Source organism: Chiloscyllium plagiosum, unplaced genomic scaffold (genome assembly GCF_037043375.1).
Source record: "Chiloscyllium plagiosum isolate Xiang-an unplaced genomic scaffold, Cpla_swu_hap1 HiC_scaffold_36, whole genome shotgun sequence".
Lineage (NCBI taxonomy): Eukaryota > Metazoa > Chordata > Chondrichthyes > Orectolobiformes > Hemiscylliidae > Chiloscyllium > Chiloscyllium plagiosum.
Window position 1 is genome coordinate 37,524,857 of NW_028270174.1, and position 18,559 is coordinate 37,543,415.

An 18,559-nucleotide genomic window follows, 5' to 3' on the forward strand; every position below is an offset into this window, starting at 1 on the left:
AGGTGTATCCTAAACTCCGTGAGAAGCTAGGGAAGTCTTTGCTGGGCCCCTTGCTGAGATATTTGTGTCATCGATTGCCATGTTCAGGTGCTAGAAGACTGGAGGGTGGCTAATGTGGGGGGGGGAGAGAGGAGCGGGGGGAGGCCCTGGTTTGTGTAACGTTTGGTAATCCGTAGAAACTGGGTGTGTTAAATCCTTCAGATTTCATTCTTTGGAGGTTTGTCTCGTTAATTTCACTCTCTTGTGGCGTTTCTTCAGTCATGCTGTAATATGGTTTTCTACCTGTGGAGTCTGGTCCATCGCCACCTGTTGGTAGGTGTTGGTATCTGCAAGTAGTGTGTTTGCTTTTTCAATGTACTCTGTTCTGTTCAGGATGATGGTCATCAGCCCTTTGCCTGCAGTGCATAGTTAGTTTAAAATAGTATAAGAAGCACCACCTGTATTAAGTACCTAGTAAATATTCATATATTATTGATCCTTTGTCTTTTGTCTTGCATGTATCTCATAAGCAAGAAGCATTTAAATATATAGTCAACTTGAATTTTGCTGAGGAAAAAAAGACATTTTTATCAAAGTTTTTTTGTCTTGCATTCGTTAGGACCTTTTATAAGAAAACCAATTTAAGAGGTACAAACAGCATTTATCCTATATATAAGCGAAGAGTGCTGATTGGTTAGCAAGTGGACTTCAGTTGGTTGAGACATTGCCATTGAGAATGTATAAATTGATTATTGATAGTTAATTGCCATGGAAGGATTTGAAAGTAAGGTACAGAGAGAAAACAAAGATCAGAAATTTAAAATCAAGCCATTGCAGGACCAGAACCAATGCAGATCAACAAGTGCAAGAGTATAGCTGGATAAGACAGGTGCACGTAAAACATGAACAGCAAAGTTATCAATATTCCTGTGTTTACCAAAAACTGGGATATGGGAGACCAAACTAAGATTGCATTTAAATAGTTAAATATGGAGGTTCAAAAAGAAAATCTTGCATGAATGTTTCAGCAGATGAGCTAAGAAAGGAGCAGAATTATGAGGTGTTTCAGACGTGGGAATAGATAATCTTAATGATGCAAATAAGTGACCAGTAGTTCATTTCACTGTCAAATATATTACTAAGATAGCAGGCAGTTTAGTTTAGGATCGTCGTTGTGAGAGATGGAGCCAGCGGCTTGGGATGGAGTTTTGACTGAGCACTGAAGACAATAGCTTCAGTCTTGGGTCCAAGGTTAAAGGTTTGGCAACAGGTAGAGAAGGCATTGCCGGAGATATTTGGCTATGATCATACAGATGAGATTGGAATCAGGCAAGTGCACTCTCACCCAGTTGGATGACAGCAGAGGAGGCAGGTAAAGGATGAGAACAGTGTTTACTTTTATCACAAAAGACATTCTTTGTGAATGTGATCTTGATAAGACCTTTTTTTTAGTACTATGTCAGGAATGAAAATACAATTGAAATTGGAAAATGGAATTCTGGGAGACATGGTCTTACATTTGGGAGGACAAAAACTCTTTCAAGAACTTGATAAAGAAATGGGAGATTGTAGATGGGCAACCGTGACATATTCCATAATTTTCTTTTTGAAGAGAGTTGATGGCAGATTTAACTGAGAGAATACACCTGAAGAGAGAGAACTTTTAATATCAACTGACCTGAGGCCCAGAAGGAGAAGTTGGGTGATCAGATTGTGGGAATATGGTCAAGGGAACTGGATGATCTGTATTCAGAGAGGCTTGAGGGGAGATAGAAGTGAGATGAGTGAAAAGTACAAAGTTCGTTGTGGTATAGGGGAACTTTAAAGGAAATTTGTTTTGGTGCATTAGTGGAAATGACAGAAATGATATGGACAGCTAATTATGCATTAATGAGCTCCTCAAATATTTTGGGAGGACAAAGGAGGGAACATGGGGCGGGAGAGGCTTAAGAAGTCATCTTTTTCCAGTACAGTCCAGAAGGTGGGTTACCTTTCAGTTTTACAGGATGATCCTGGAATAGTGAGTAGTTTTACCAGGGTCCAAAAGGTGCTTTTAGTGGTCCTGCAACATCTAGTAACGAATTGTTAAACAGTCATCTGCCATACCCTGGGCCAAGGTATAATTGGTCAAGGAACTAATTCTCCTTTATTTGTGATTTTATTCATTATCTATCGATTAGTAGTACAAATCATTATTTCATTCACAACTTGTCTCCTTGATAAGAACGAGAACTAGGAGCAGGAGTGTGCAATTCAGCCTCTCGAACTTGCTCCGCCATTTAACACAATCATGGCTGATTTCATCTCTGCCTCAACTCCACTTCTCTGCCCACTCCCAATAACCTTTTAACCTATTACTTGTTAAAAATCTTCTATCTCCTCCTCAATTTTATTCATTGTCCCAGCATCCACACTGGTGAACTACACAAATTTGTGAACCTTTGAGAGAAGTACTTCCTCCTTATAACTGTTCTAAATTTGCCAACACTTAGCCCAGTTAGTATGACCTATCATGCTAAATTGCCAGACAAGGGGAAACATATACACTTTGTCTAGTTTGCCAATCCTCCTTAGCATCCTATGTACTTCAATTAGATCTCTCACCCTTCTGAACTCTAGCGAGTATAAGCCTAAACTACTCATTATCTCTAGAACAGGAGGATGTTAAAGCCAGCAGAATGGAAGGCCCAACTCCTTTCTCTGGGATATTGACCTAATCCATCAATGAATTTTAGTCCTCCAGTTCATCCAGATATCATTCATACCCACTCACATCTATATCCACAATGGGAGTCACTCATGAACCCTGTAACAACACTTGTCTTTGAATTGATCATGTAATTGTCAAAAAAATAACAAGCATCCCTCAAACCTCTCCCTTGAAAATGCTGTTAAATAATAATGAAACCATCAAAGCAGACAATTGAAAGCCACTTTGTACAGACACTGTTCTCTCATAAAACTATCGATCAAACTTCCCAGTGCACCTGTGTTGACAACAGTCCCACATGCCCCATGAGTTGAATCCGTAGTGGGGCTTGGAACTCAGCTAAGTATTCTGGAGATTTTGTTGCACAACTGTAAAAACAAATGTAATAGGAGTGGGTAAACTCAAGCAAGATAGAACTGCATAGAAGCATTTATTTTAACCCAGTTGGTTTTTGTCTTTTTATGTTTCACATGAATCTCGTCTCTCACTATTAATTTTTCCTCTTTGTGCAATAAATATCCCTTGAATACAGCATTTTCTGCTTCAACTATCCAATATGGGTCAAGTTCGATATTCTCATCACTATGTAAACAAATAATTAATCAGGATATTTGATCTCATTGTCCTAGATAACCCACACTAAACTTTTAGACTCATACATCAGTAAAGATCACTGAGTGCTTGAAACTGGAGCTGTAGAACTGAACCTAAAGTAAAACTGATTTTAATAAGAAAAAAATAACATGTTTTGAAAGTGGTAAATTAATTCTTTAATATACAAACTAGTGATGTGTGGTTTATCTTTAGAGGAGTTAGGAAGAAGTTTCAAAGAGAGCAAAAGAAGAAAGGAACACATCATGAAAAGTGTCTAATGAGTAGTTCCCATTCATCTTGACCGTACAAATGAGCCATTCAGACTTTGAATTTACAATAGAAACCATCTTCTCGAAAAGACAATTATGTTAATCCCAGAGGTAGTCATTATAGATGACTTTCACTGTGTATTGATAATTAAATATGTTCCTATCAATGGCCGAAACTTGCAGTTTGGGACCACCAGAGTCTCCTTTGTGCTTTCCTCTGCTAATGTAATTTGCATGTTTGACCTTGCCTGATTAAATAATGTTTGAAACAAAAGTTTTTCCTGGAAAGTGCAGAATCAGATAATTATTGTCCCTTTTGCTACCTCCACCTAAATGTGGACACTTATCAAATCTAAACCACCAATAGGAATATTTGCTCACTCTTAATCACAGTGGGGAAAAAGAAGTGTATGTGAGATTACCGTAATAGTTTATTCTATTTATAAGTGTCAGAGAATACAAAGCTCCATCACATACAACATAGGTTTAGTGCTGACACAACTAATGCAATGTTGTGTTTTCCTTACTTTACGTGACAGTATACTGTGTTGCTTTAGACAATTTATTGGTACTGATTATTCAACAATGTAACTTCCATGAGAGAGCACATTTACTGTGGGCAGACTCTTCAAGGCATAATTGCTATGGGGAGCTTTTCTTTTACATTTTTTGAATTATGTTCAGCTACTTTCTTTGTTTTGCTGTGCTCCTCAACGTTGATCAGGGACTGATTGGAGAATACTTTATTGTTAATAATCACTGCAAATAGCTAAAGCCACTTTGCAGTCTGTTCTAAAGCTAACGTTTAACTGGTAAGGAAGTAATTGGTTCCATAACACTGAGACAATTTATTCTTAAAGAAAGGGAAGTCGTGGCAGTGTGATAAATGTCACATTACCGTTTGTATACTTAGAATGCTGAACCCAGACATTAATGTGAAGAATCTTTTGTTGCTTGTTCATGACTCCCATGATCTTAAGACTGCCATTGCGTTGGATAATAAAATCCTTCTATAATAACAAGGCATAGCAAAATGTCTTGACTCATGAGTCAATATCCATATAGATTTGGACAAAATCTTAAATTCAATTTTTGTGAAATATTTCAAGCTATCAAACTTTTGTCTGACTTTACCATACAAGTCAAAACCGCAGCTTTTTGGCACCTAGCTATATTTCTCAAAATCAGTGCTGTACAGTCGGTAAATTCAAATTGTGCAGCGGTTTTAAGTGGAATCTCGTGTACACGTTTTTAGCCAGCAGAGAAATCAAATATGGTATGCTTGTTCTGAAGCTGAGGTCTAAGGAGTCAAATAGGGTATTGCAATGTCAATGATAAACTTTTGACTTTGTTTCCTTTGGAAAGTGAAAATGCAATCCTTCATAATTGTTCACATTTAGCCATATCCAATCTGAGAATTTTCATCATTGTATGACGGTGAAAGAGGATGATTGTTTAAAAAAAAAAACCAAAGGGCTGGAAAATCTTAGCAGGTCTGGCAACATCTGTAAAAAGAGAAAGAGTTAATATTTTGATAGCGGGCAATCCCGAAAAAGAAATCGGATGAATCAAAATGTGAACTCTTTTTCTGTCTCTACAAAATTTCAAACCTGCTGAGTTTTTCCAGAATTTTTTTTTGTATTTCAAATTTCCAGCATCAGCTGCAGTATTTACTTTTATATTTATTTAAGGTGATTCCAAAATCAAGAAGGAGGATTCATGGAGCTGTACCCAGGCTGAGTCACTGCTGTTAGAAAACAGTATATTGGTCATATTTTAAAATTGTTGGAATATTCATAATATTACATTTAAAAATGCTTTGGAAAACAAATTTGTCAGTTGATGATATGGATATTTTAATTGTCAAAAGTGCCTTCATTTGCCAAGAATACCAATTATGTCCCTAAGCTGGATACATTTTTAGTATTAAGTCACATGGCATTAAGTCTAAAAAAAACTGGAGCTGACACTACAGGTAGAAATACTAAGTGTGTGTGTGTGCGTGTATGCAAAGAAACCGGTGGATGTTTTTTGAAAATTGTTCTTTAAGTTGAATCCATATTAAATCAAAATGGTTGGTGGAGGCAGAAACCCTCGTAGTGTTTAAAAAATGCTTGGATGTATGCTTTAAGTACCATATCCTAAGTGCCATATGGCTATGGATCAAGACCTGGAATGTAGGATTAGGCTGAGTAGCTGTCTTCTTATTTGGCATGGAAATAAGTCATATGGCCAACTTCAGTACAATAGAACTGCCCCCTGGAATTCTGGATCTGCTACTCATTATCTTTGACATACCATCCATCATCCTCGAGCCTTACTCTATCTACTTTCACGTGACTTCACCAGTAACCTTCCCAGTATGTCCCTTGATCTTTACACAATAATGTCTGACCTACTATCTTTAGACATTGAGTTTCCCAAGCTTACTTCTGTTGTTCTGTGCAAGGCTTTATTAATTTAAGGCCAGTTACAACAGCAACAGCCCTCTCCCCACCCATCACACCCTTGGTCAGCCATGCCCCTTTTCACAGCTGCTACCCAATTTCAATCATCAGTGCTTCCATTTATGTGGTTCAGAAGCTCCCCATTGCAAGAAAAATTGGCTCTTATGTGGTTCAAGAGGGCTGCTTCACCTGTTGCACATCATATTTAACCAGGTGTGAATCCAAAGGAAATGCTTCTCTTTTTGTGATATTTTAAAAGGTAAGCTTAGTTCTAGCAAAGAAGCACTTTAATGAACAATCATAAAAATGCCAATGTGTTGAGAGATTCTGATACTAGACATCAGGAAACTCAATCTAGTGTTAACTTTATACATGATCCAGAAGCTGATAGTTCTCCTACCAATCACTTAAGTGTCTCAGCCCAATTTGTCTTTTTCAATTCTAGGAGCTTTACTAAGTTTCTTGGCAAATGTCTACATTTCTCCATGATCTAGTTATCTTTTGACATCAGATTCTCCTGTGTTGGTCATATCTCACCATGCGATATAATAGAAGATCAATTAGTTATCTTAGAATCCTGCTCCAATGTCATCATAACTCAAAAGTGCCCTATCATCATAGACTAGCCATAAAAAACATTAACCTGTTTGCAATGACAGGAAAGGAATCTGAATCAACTGAATAAAACTATTCAACCATGCTAAAATTTACAGTTAAATGACTTTGCTGTATTCACTTTCAGCCATTTATTCCTGCATCTCATTATTAAGTGTATTTTTTTATATCATTTGAGATGGGGATATTTATTATAGATTAATATGCATGACATTGAATTTACTTCTTTGGAAAATTTGTATTTCACAAAACTGTTAGTGATCCTGGTGCATAGAGAGCTGTATTATGACCTACTTGATTCATTATGGAGCACAAGGATCGGTGAATGTCTCCTCTCATGTACACCTATTGCCATTTTGCTGTATGTTAACATATAAGCAATTGGCACCCTAAACTGCTTTGGCTATGTCAAAATATTTGTGAATATTGCAGATTATACCATATTAGTGGTAGAAAGGTTGCTTCATGGATAAGCCTGACATTTTCTTCATCCATGCATGCTTTTCCAGGTTGCTTGTTGAAACTTTATTGCTGGAACAGCACAGCAGGTCAGGCAGCATCCAGGGAACAGGAGATTCGACGTTTCGGGCACAGGCCCTTCTTCTCATTCCTGAAGAAGGGCCTGTGCCCGAAACGTCGAATCTCCTGTTCCCTGGATGCTGCCTGACCTGCTGTGCTGTTCCAGCAATAAAGTTTCAACTTTGATCTCCAGCATCTGCAGACCTCACTTTCTCCTTTCCAGGTTGCTTGACCAAACAAGGAACAGGCATTTTTGATGCTAGTCGATTTTCTCTGCCCTAACTGAGCGCATCAAGTTTCTGTGTAATGTACCTGTTTGTCGTCTTATTGGATTTTCAAAGCACAACTTGTGATTTGAAACTTGGGCTTTTTATGCTTCTATATTGGCTGACTGACTAATGAAATAAATTCAGAGCTTTTGGGAAATGGAGGGAATTAATTGATGTTATATGATTTAAATGCTTCCTAGATAATTTTGTGACATTGGCAAGCCTTTCCTGCAGGCATTGCCCAAATTTCTGACTAGCTTAATAGCGAAAGGTTACTCCTGTGGCTCGTGTAACTAGTTGATAGTTTGAACAAAAGGAAGAATATGAATAAAGCATGTAAGATCCTAAAAGAGACTTGATAGTTGATATGGGGGAGGGTATGGCAGTTGTTGTCTCTTAAGCATGGGGAAAACCAGAATGAGAGGAAACAAATAAGAGTGAGGTCTCCCCCTTAAGACTGGATGAGGAGAATTCTACTTGGAGGATCTTTGATTTCAAGGAAGATTTTATCAAGAGAAGATAAAAATGGAGATGTTTAGGGAGGGAATTTCAGTACTTCAAGCAGATAAGCTAAAGCAATGGCATGAATAGTAATATTACAGTATTTGTGGGCGGCACAGTGGTTAGCACTGCTGCCTCACAGCGCCAGAGACCCGGGTTCAATTCCCGCCTCAGGCGACTGACTGTCTGGAGTTTGCACATTCTCCCCGTGTCTGCGTGGGTTTCCCCCGGGTGCTCCGGTTTCCTCCCACAGTCCAAAAATGTGCAGGTCAGGTGAATTGGCCATGCTAAATTGCCCGTAGTGTTAGGTGCAGGGGTAAATGTAGGGGAATGGGTCTGGGTGGGTTGCGCTTCGGCGGGTCGGTGTGGACTTGTTGGGCCGAAGGGCCTGTTTCCACACTGTAAAGTAATCTAATCTAATCTAATCTAAAGCTCATCCAAGATGTGTGTTAGACATGCAGTCTGGCATTGCAAGGGAAATGGAGAAGTCATGAAATTTACAGAGGTCCAAGAAGGATGAAGAGGGGTTGTGTGCCATGATCATAATTGCAGATATTATTTCTGGCTTTTATTAGGACATTTGGTTGATGTGGCAGCATAGAAAACTTAATTAGGGAGATGGAAAAACAGGTGAGAGAAAGAGGTTTAAAAAATTTGAAAAAGGAGATTGCAGATGGGACAGATGCTTGCAAGGGTTACACAGGATGGTTATTAGTTGGGTATCAAATTGTGCAAAAGCAAATTTTATAAGAGACAATCAATAATTCGTTAAACCTTTGCTTATTCATATTCTTTGTTTATCTTTCAGGCTTCCGGAAAATTAGCTTGGATGATCTGCGTAAAGCCTACATTGTAAAGGACGTACAGCAGTATATCTTGTATCGTCTGGACCAGGAAGAAGCATTAAGACAGCACCTGACAAAAGAAACAGCTGAAATGTTAAACCAGCTCCATATTAAAAGCAGTGGCTGTTTTCTTTATCTTGAACGTGTCCTTGATGGAGTGGTGGAAAGCTTTATAATGCTGCGAGAGATTAGGGATATTCCAGGAACATTGAATGGACTATATCTTTGGCTTTGTCAAAGGCTTTTTGTACGAAAACAGTTTGCCAAAGTGCAACCTATTCTAAATGTAATTTTGGCTGCCTGTAGGCCATTAACTACTTTGGAATTATATCATGCAGTGTGGACAAAAAATATAACCATGACAATTGAAGAATTTCAACGGAAATTAGATATTTTATCAAAAGTTCTTATAGATGGCTTGGGAAACACTAAAATTCTGTTTCATTACAGTTTTGCAGAGTGGTTGCTCGATGTGAAGCACTGCACACAGAAATATTTGTGTAATGCAGCAGAGGGTCACAGAATGCTTGCCATGAGTTATACATGCCGTGCAAAAGAACTTTCCCCTTTGGAGGTACAAGAGTTTGCACTGCACCTGCTTAATTCTAACTTGCAGTTAGAGCCACATCACTTGGCCTTGTGGATGATCTGGAATGGCACACCTGTGAAAGGAGCCTTGTCAACGATAGTTCCTAAAGAGCAGGAAATACTGCAGCTTTTAGTAAAAGCAGGAGCTCATGTGAACAGTGACGATGATCGCACATCTTGTATTGTACGCCAGGCTCTGGAGAGAGAAGATTCCATTCGAACTTTACTAGATAATGGTGCTTCTGTTAATCAGAGTGACTCAAATGGAAGAACGTTATTGGGTAGTGCAGCCTACAGTGGCAATTTGGATGTTGTTAATCTCCTGATATCTAGGAATGCTGATCTGGAAATTGAAGATAATCATGGACAGACAGCACTTACACTTGCTGCTAGGCAAGGTCATACAAAGGTTATTAATTGCCTCATTGGACATGGTGTTAACATAAATCACACTGACCAAGATGGCTGGACTGCATTAAGATCAGCAGCTTGGGGCGGACATACAGAGGTGGTATCAGCACTTCTCTATGCTGGAGCAAAGGTAGATTGTGCAGATGCAGACAGTCGAACTGCTCTGAGGGCTGCAGCATGGGGAGGACATGAGGACATTGTTCTCAATTTACTCCAGCATGGAGCTGAGGTTAACAAAGCTGATAATGAAGGAAGGACTGCACTTATTGCAGCAGCATATATGGGACATAAAGAGATAGTAGAACATCTGGTGGATCATGGTGCAGAGATCAATCATGAAGATGTGGATGGTAGAACAGCTCTGTCAGTAGCTGCACTGTGTGTCCCTGCAAGCAAAGGTCATGCATCAGTGGTTAGCTTACTGATTGACCGAGGAGCAGAGGTTGACCACTGTGACAAAGATGGTATGACTCCCTTGTTAGTCGCTGCCTATGAAGGACATGTGGATGTTGTTGATTTGCTTCTTGAAGGAGGGGCAGATGTGGATCACACTGATAACAATGGTCGTACTCCACTTCTGGCTGCTGCGTCCATGGGTCATGCATCAGTTGTAAATACCTTACTGTTTTGGGGTGCAGCTGTTGATACTATTGATAGTGAAGGAAGAACAGTTCTGAGTATAGCTTCAGCACAAGGAAATGTAGAAGTGGTGCGTACTCTGCTGGACAGAGGACTAGATGAGAATCATAGGGATGATGCTGGTTGGACTCCATTACATATGGCTGCATTTGAGGGTCACCGACAAGTATGCGAAGCACTTATCGAACAAGGTGCTCGGACTAATGAGGTGGACAATGATGGTCGTATTCCTTTAATACTAGCAGGACAGGAGGGCCATTATGACTGTGTGCAGGTTATGCTTGAAAACAAATCCAATGTGGATCAGAGGGGTTACGATGGTAGAAATGCATTGCGTGTTGCATCATTAGAAAGTCATCGTGATATAGTTGAACTGCTCTTGAGCCATGGAGCCGATGTGAATTACAAGGATGCTGATAGCCGCCCAACGTTGTACATTTTGGCACTTGAAAATCAACTAGCAATGGCTGAGTATTTGCTAGAAAATGGAGCAAATGTGGAAAGCACAGATGCAGAGGGGAGAACTGCTCTTCATGTCTCCTGTTGGCAAGGGCACTTGGAAATGGCCCAACTTTTGATAAACTACCATGCTGATGTCAATTCTGCTGACAATGAGAAACGATCAGCTTTGCAATCTTCTGCATGGCAGGGGCATGTGAAGGTTGTGCAGTTGCTAATTGACCATGGAGCATTGGTAGATCATACGTGCAATCAAGGTGCTACTGCTCTTTGTATTGCAGCCCAGGAAGGACATGTAGATGTTGTTCAAACATTACTGGAACACTCAGCGGATCCAAATCATGCAGATCAATTTGGACGGACTGCAATGAGAGTTGCAGCAAAAGGTGGCCATACACAGATTATAAAGTTATTGGAGAAGTATGGGGCATCGAGTCTAAATGGATGTAGCCCTTCTCCAGTTCACACAATGGAACAGGCAGCCCCTCAGTCTGTCACTATGAAAATGCACTCTTTAACAATTAAATCGAATAGCTCTGGCAGTACTGGTGGAGGTGACTTGCAGTCTGCTATACGTGGTTTTTCTAATGGTCCTCAACACCCTTTCAGTTCACCCTCTGAATCTCCAGATTCAACAGTTGATCGACAGAAGTCCTCACTGTCTAATAATTCACTGAAGAGCTCTAAAAACTCCTCTCTTCGAACAACATCATCCACAGCAACTGCACAGACTGTACCCATGGACAGTTTCCATGGTATGTCATTCACAGAGCAGATACAGCAGCATTCATTACCACGTAGTCGAAGCAGGCAGTCTATTGTAAGTCCCTCATCTACTACACGATCCATAGGACAGCATGCTGGTTCTCCAACTAGTGAGTATGAATGGGGACAAATGAAACCCAATGTGAGATCTTCTAAAAGTGGTAAAACTGGACATATTGAACCTAGTGAAGGTTCCACCAAAATTGGTTCATCTGGGAAGAGATCAGCCCAAAACAAGCAAAACAACTGCCCTCAGCCAAAGGTTTTGGAATATGAAATGACACAACTAGACAAACGAACAGCCATAAATAAAATAATACAGAATACTGCAGTGCCATTAAAGCAAGCACCACTTGAATCACAATGTAAGATACTGATTCCACACAGTGCACAGGAAACTTCAAGGGCTCAACAACAGTTCTTAATACAGCAACATGGGGAACAAAAGAAAAGAAATGGAATAATGACAAATCCAAACTATTTACAAGGGAATCCTGTTCTCCTGGGCAGGGTTGCAGTTCCAAAGAATGGACAGGAGAAGGGACATACTGAATGTTTGGAAGGTTATCCATTAGCAGAGACTGAACTAAGTCTGAAGCAAGCCCTAAAATTACAGATTGAGGGGACAGATCCTAGCTTTAATTACAAGAAGGAAACACCATTGTAGCAGGTACTGTCAAGCTCATTTGTATGTAAATCTAATGGATGCAAATACTTAAATTATGAGAGCTTTAAAGAGTAGCATGTTTAATTTTCTTATGGTAAAGTTTTCTCTTTTTGTTCAGTGTAATTTGATCTACTTTATGAGCCAATATGTCCAGAATAACAGTAGTGAGCAGTATCTGGATCAAGCTCACTTTCATATTTCTAGAGCTATTTCTGATAGAGGAATACTTCAGTCTGAAGCATGTCATGTGCAGGAGCATTCCAGTATAAGGGATAGATATTTAGCTTAATTGCCTAAGTCTATGCTGATATAACCTGACCTATTTTAAATTCCTCAATGGAAAAGTAGTATACTCTGGCAGATTACCAGCCAGATGATGAAAACAAAATCCTTTCCCTTAAGAACCCTACAATCTTAGCTTGGAGATCCAGATATCAAATCCTAGCTTCTGCTGATATTCATGGTTGAGCATCCCCCAAGAAGGAAGTATGTCTCACCAGTGGAAGAAATGAGAAATTGGCATTGGACCTTTCTTTAGCTGATCTATTAAGATATTTATAAGTACCGCCAAAAAATAAATTTATGCTATCATGCAATTGAGTTCACAATTAAAAGCTTGTAAGAAAAGTAAGCATTTTTCTCTGAAATCTTTAATGTGGTTGAGCATGCAGATTCAACACAAGTAGATTTATTCATCAAATGAGATAGCTAACTCAGCCCTGGTGGGTTATAACATCAACCCTGGTGATTATAACTGATAATGCAACTTTCTGTACCAAATTTGACAATAAGCCTGCTATAATTGAACCGCCAAGAATGGTTCTAAAATTTCCAGATACATATTCCATTTTGTTTCCATGGAGATTTTTAAGCGTCCCTTCACCATGTTCACAGAAAGACAGTGTACAGAGTGAGACCTCTAACTATCCAATGAACTTCACCAGTGATCCAAACTATATTTGTCATTGAGCTTCATTTGAATAATAGCAGTGAATTTTGGAGTCACTTTTGGAGTAAAGGTATAGCTCCTCTCTCCACCACAAAACTGAACATCCAGAAAGGTATTAAAAGGAAAGGTTAGGTATTGGCAATGGCAGAGCTTGAAGCAGGAAGACTTTTCAGGCAAACAGGAATTTTCTTGTCTTTAAATCTGCAAGTATCTCTCAAAAATTTACTGTACATTTTTAAAGAACTTTATGCTGACTTAGCTACTTCATGTTCTGCCACTTAGGACATGACATAATGCACGCTGCATCATTGACAGATTTTCTAGATCCTATGTCTTTGGTGGAATCGCTAGTCACTAATTTCTTGAACTTCCAGAATTTTACACAAAATGCAAGATTGGGGATGCACTGTTTTATTCCGGGCAAATAAAAAGACGGGTTTCTAGGATTTCAAATAGTTTGCCTCAAATTTCAATTTATTAGCCTGAATGTCATGAATTGGATCGGCCTTATTGCCATGTGTACTCAAATGAGTACAGTGATAAGTTTACAAGTCGCCACTTACGGTGCCATTTTAGGTACAAAGGTCCCTTGGTACAGATTCTTGAGTACAAATTCTTAAGAAAAAAAATTCAAAGTAGAGAAATAATAAGTCCAACGTTAAGGACCTTCAAAATAATAAAATCGTAGTAATAAATTAGTTAAATAAATAAAAATTTCAGAATAGCAATACTTCCACAATAATATAATACAAAAAAGAGAAAATTGTAAAAAGAGAATTTAAGACAAAGTCCACTTAGTCAATTTCATGGCTCTGGGCTGCCCCCTACCCCAGTTGGAACCCGAGGCCAGAGCCATCACAGTGAAGAAACTATGCTCATCATTTTGTCTGCAGCTGCTTAGAAACATTTTACAGGGACAGATGAAGGCAGAGCAATAGATATTGTCTCCATGGACTTTAGCAAGACCTTCGACAAGGTTCTGGATGGTAGACCTTTAAGAACAAAGAACTGTACAGCACAGGAACAGGCCCTTCAGCCCTCCAAGTCTACGCTGACATATTTTGCCTTTCCACACTAAAACAGTCTTCATTTACAGGATCCGTATCCCTCTATTTGCTTCCTATTCTTGTATTAATTCTGGTACTCCTTGAATGCTGCTATTGTGTCTGCTTCTGCCATCTCTTCTGGCAACGGGTTCCAGGCACTCAACACCCTTAGTGTGAAACATTTGCATTGCACATCTCTTTTAAACTTTCCCCCTCACACTTTGAACCCCTCTCCCCAAGTAATTGACCCCTTCACCCTGGGAAAATACCTCATATTTCCCACTCTATCCATACCATTCACAATCTTTTAAATGTCAATCTGGTCACCCCTCAACCTCTTGTGTTCCAGTGTAAACAAACCCAGTCTGTCCAACCCTACTTCATAACTCAAATCCCCCATACCAGGCAACATCCTAGTAAACCTTTTCTGATAGAATAAAATTGCACACTTTTTTTTTCTACATACCAGTGTTCTTATCACATATTCTGAATCATTATGGGGTGTGAAAATAATGATGATAAAAGATATTTTTGAATGTTCTCTTCAATTCACTCTTCTGAAAGACAAAAATATGTATTAAGCATTAAACACATGAAGTGAGTGTACACTTTGTTTTCCTTCATATTGGTAATTACTGATATGTCACCTATTTTAAATTCTTATTGAAGGAAAATATGATGGGCTTATTTTGGGTATGTGTTTAATTCAAATTCTTGAGTACATACTAATGAACTGAAGAAAACTGTTACTGTCAGTAATGGCTAGATTTGTAAATGATTGGCTGATTTCTATAGACCATAGCTGTTGGTTCAATGCATAGCATAATTGACAGAACAGAGCTGTGTGAATATTCTTAAAATTCTCTTTCTTGTCATCTTGTCCAAAAGGAATAGTCAGAGAAAATAGTCTGTACTGATTTACTTTGCACATTAAGGCATTGCTGCATATAAAGATACAGGACATGTGATCAGTTATATCATCATGATTTATGAAGTACCATATGCACCACCGCAGGCAACTAGGAATGCATAATGAATAGCCTTGTCGGTGCCATGCACAACCAAGAGGCAATTTAAGAAGTCTATAAATCTATTCTTAACTGTAACAGAGGAATGAATTATCATATTGACTGATCAGGAGAAATTCTATATAAGCCATGTCAGGAAAAGTCAAGCTTTCCTGTATCTTCAGATTCCATTGACATGATGCTCTGATTTATTTTTGTTGAAAATATATTTGGCTTGTATATATGTATGGTTAGAGATGTAGGTCAGTTCATGTTTTAAAATTGAATTTTTGTCAGTGAGTTCTATCTTGTGTTGGATTTAATGTAATTGTCTTTGACCCCTCAATTCTCTTGGGAGAAGATGAAACACTAGAACTGGTCTATAAAAGACTAATTAGGGGCAACCTTTTCACACAGGGTGGTCCGGGTATGGAATGAGCTGCCAGAGGAAGTCGTGGAGGCTGGTACAATTGCAACATTTAAGAGACATTTGGATGGGTATATGAATAGGAAGGATTTGGAGGGAGATGGGCCAGGTGCTGGCAGGTGTGACTAGATTGGGTTGGGATATCTGGTCGGCATGGACGGATTGGACCGAAGGGCCTGTTTCTGTGCTGCACATCTCTATGATTCTATGCCTCTAATTAGATGAATAAACACTGTCTCCACAAGCTAGCGTATCATAAATCTACATCTGTCAATGATCATCATAACACCAATATGTTGTATTACTGGTGTTATAACCACTGCCTGGTTATTGAGATAGATAATAGGGGGCCATTTTAGAACTGAACCACAAAGACCATGTAGATTCCAAGTATGACATCCTTGTCAATAAATTAGTTCATCGTAATTGCTGTAGCAATATGTTTTGTCAATTACCTTGGACTGGAAAGCAAAATAACCCAGGATTTCATTTCTGAATACTGAAGTTAATTGTTGCTATTACATTTAATCACAGGATCCCACATAGTAACATGCACAAACTCAAAAAAATCCTGGTAGTTCATTAATTTATTTAAATCTAAACATTGTTCATTTTCCAGAGAAAATCTAATGGAGCTCAGTAAAGCGCAGCAGTTAGTTACCATCATATTTTTCTGCTGGAACGGAAAGACACTGAACCAATTGCAGCCTCAGTGGATCATCAGTCTGATTTGAAGAAGTCACCCAATATCAGTCTTGAAAGCACATTCGCTTTGTGAAAGCAGCAGTGGAGAAGTCTTACTACCGCATAAATGTTCAATACAAAATAACTGTGCCTAAATTTGAGTCTGTCTTTAAGTATAGCCATTTATATGCTTTATATATTTATTTGTGTTAATTTGTAATTTCATAACAATAGTAATTACATCATGACAACTATTGCTATTTTATGATGCATTGAGAAGAATTCAGCATGCTGAAAATGAAGCTAGAATTTGATTAATATCAATAGAATGTTGACCTAATCAAGCAAGGCTTTGCTGATGTCCTCTGATTAAAGATGCGATCTGTGGATTGTAGCAAAATACGCACCATCTATTTTTATGGGTTCAGATCTACATTTATAGAATGCGTATGCATAGAACCTTTTCCCTGGACCCATTAAATTGTTTTGATAAGATGACATTACAGAATCTTCCGCATAAAACTGAAAACGATTTGGAAACCCAGTTGGTCTGATACTTATTTTGTTTTCTGTTATTCTGTTGGATTCATAAACACATACACAAAGGGTGACCTCAGGTCGAGTACAGTTTTTGAAGGGAGATTTTTTTTCTCTTAATGTAGGTTGGATGTACAAATTATAGTGGAGTACAAGAGCATACATTGATTTCTTTGTGTGGTTTTCTTTCCTGTTGCAGATGAGGACAGAATGCACCCAGCTCTGTAACATGCTACAGAAAGGCTGGTTGCTTGCTGTACATTTGTGACTTTTTGTGTAAGCTTAAAAAGGTGTAAGATATTGAAGACCTAGATGGCAGGACAACTGTGGTGTAGTGCATGGTCATAATTAGAAAATGAGCTGATTCCAAGGCCAAATCAATGTATGTTTTGAATGAGTATTAAATGTAGCCTTTTATGGGAAAAGTTAGAGAAGCTTGTACTCCAATACAGTATTTTTGTCCCTGTGGGACTATTGTCTGATCAACAGACTGCAGTTTCAGATTTTGAAAGTGTTGACTTTGCCTTGCAGGCTTGATCATGTTGTTGTATCCCCAAATTCTAAACAGAGCCCAGGTATGAATAATAAACACACACAGCTTCATCATGGGCAGCATGTGTGTTTATTACTCAAAAAGAATGTACTTGAAGTTTCAAATGATACCCGTTACCTTTCTTGTTAATTAGGTTTTATAAATGCCTTCCTTATTATCATTGGCCAGTTGTCAGATTTATTCATAAGGTGCTAAAACTTTCAGAGAATATGACTCAATTTGGAGCTTTGGACATTAATATTTAGTTTTGAACTCATTGGAAATATGATTTGTTTAATGTCCCTGCAATGCAAATGCTGTAAAGAGAAAATTCCCAGATTGGTGTCATGAGTAAATAGTATGTTGAATCTGTATCTCAAATCACCATGCTTTGGGTGGAATGGATAAGGAGGGTTAGTTCAAAGGGGTGATTGAATTACTTGAATATGAAAGCTTAAAGAGTCAAAAAATGTTCTTTTGGATCTGAGCTTCTGATTTAACTGTATAACCATCTATTTGATTCTATTAAGCTAAAAATATCCAAAGTAATTTGTTGATTCAGTTGAAAGAAAAGCAGTTTAGGATTACAAATGGCCCATGCGCCCTCCAAACATGTTCCCTTATATTTAACACCAGGCAGGATTTGAATTCTGTATGTTTGTATTTTTTTAATCAGTTTTGTTTTGCTATGCAAATCTATTTTGTTTATTCAAATAGTCACTTAACTGCATTTCAGTTAGTTAGATTTACCCTTAAATCCTTTTTTTTGTATTTGGTTGTAAATAGCTTTATTGTACATTGAATTTTGCATTGTAAGATTTTATTTTATTTCTTGTATTATATTGAGCAAAAGTTCCTGTGTATAGTAAAGTGCTTAATAAATATATTTGCTTTTCAGCAGATTGACTTTAATTTAACAACAATGTTATTGTTGACTAAGCAGTTTATGGACTTGTTTCAGAGAAGAATGAAATGGGAAAAATAACTTGTTGGACAACAAACATAAGGATCATTAATTGTCTGATTTGAAGAGAGGCCCTCTAAAAATCAAGCTATTAAGTTATGATTTTCCAAGCTTCCTTCTGATGCATAGTAGGCAC

The 18,559-nt window shown here is 38.3% G+C and overlaps 1 protein-coding gene across 2 annotated transcripts in view; it reads left to right on the top strand.

Moving 5' to 3' along the window:
• Positions 1–18,357, top strand: part of ankrd50 (ankyrin repeat domain 50) — an 88,263-nt gene extending 69,906 nt beyond the window's left edge. For both annotated transcript variants that reach the window (XM_043674086.2, XM_043674085.2), the window contains exons 4-5: positions 8,712–12,280; positions 16,326–18,357. In XM_043674086.2, the coding sequence (XP_043530021.1) occupies positions 8,712–12,277 (3,566 nt within the window). In that variant the 3' untranslated portion in view covers positions 12,278–12,280; positions 16,326–18,357. The remainder of the gene's footprint in view (positions 1–8,711; positions 12,281–16,325) is intronic.
• Positions 18,358–18,559: the final 202 nt, after the last annotated feature.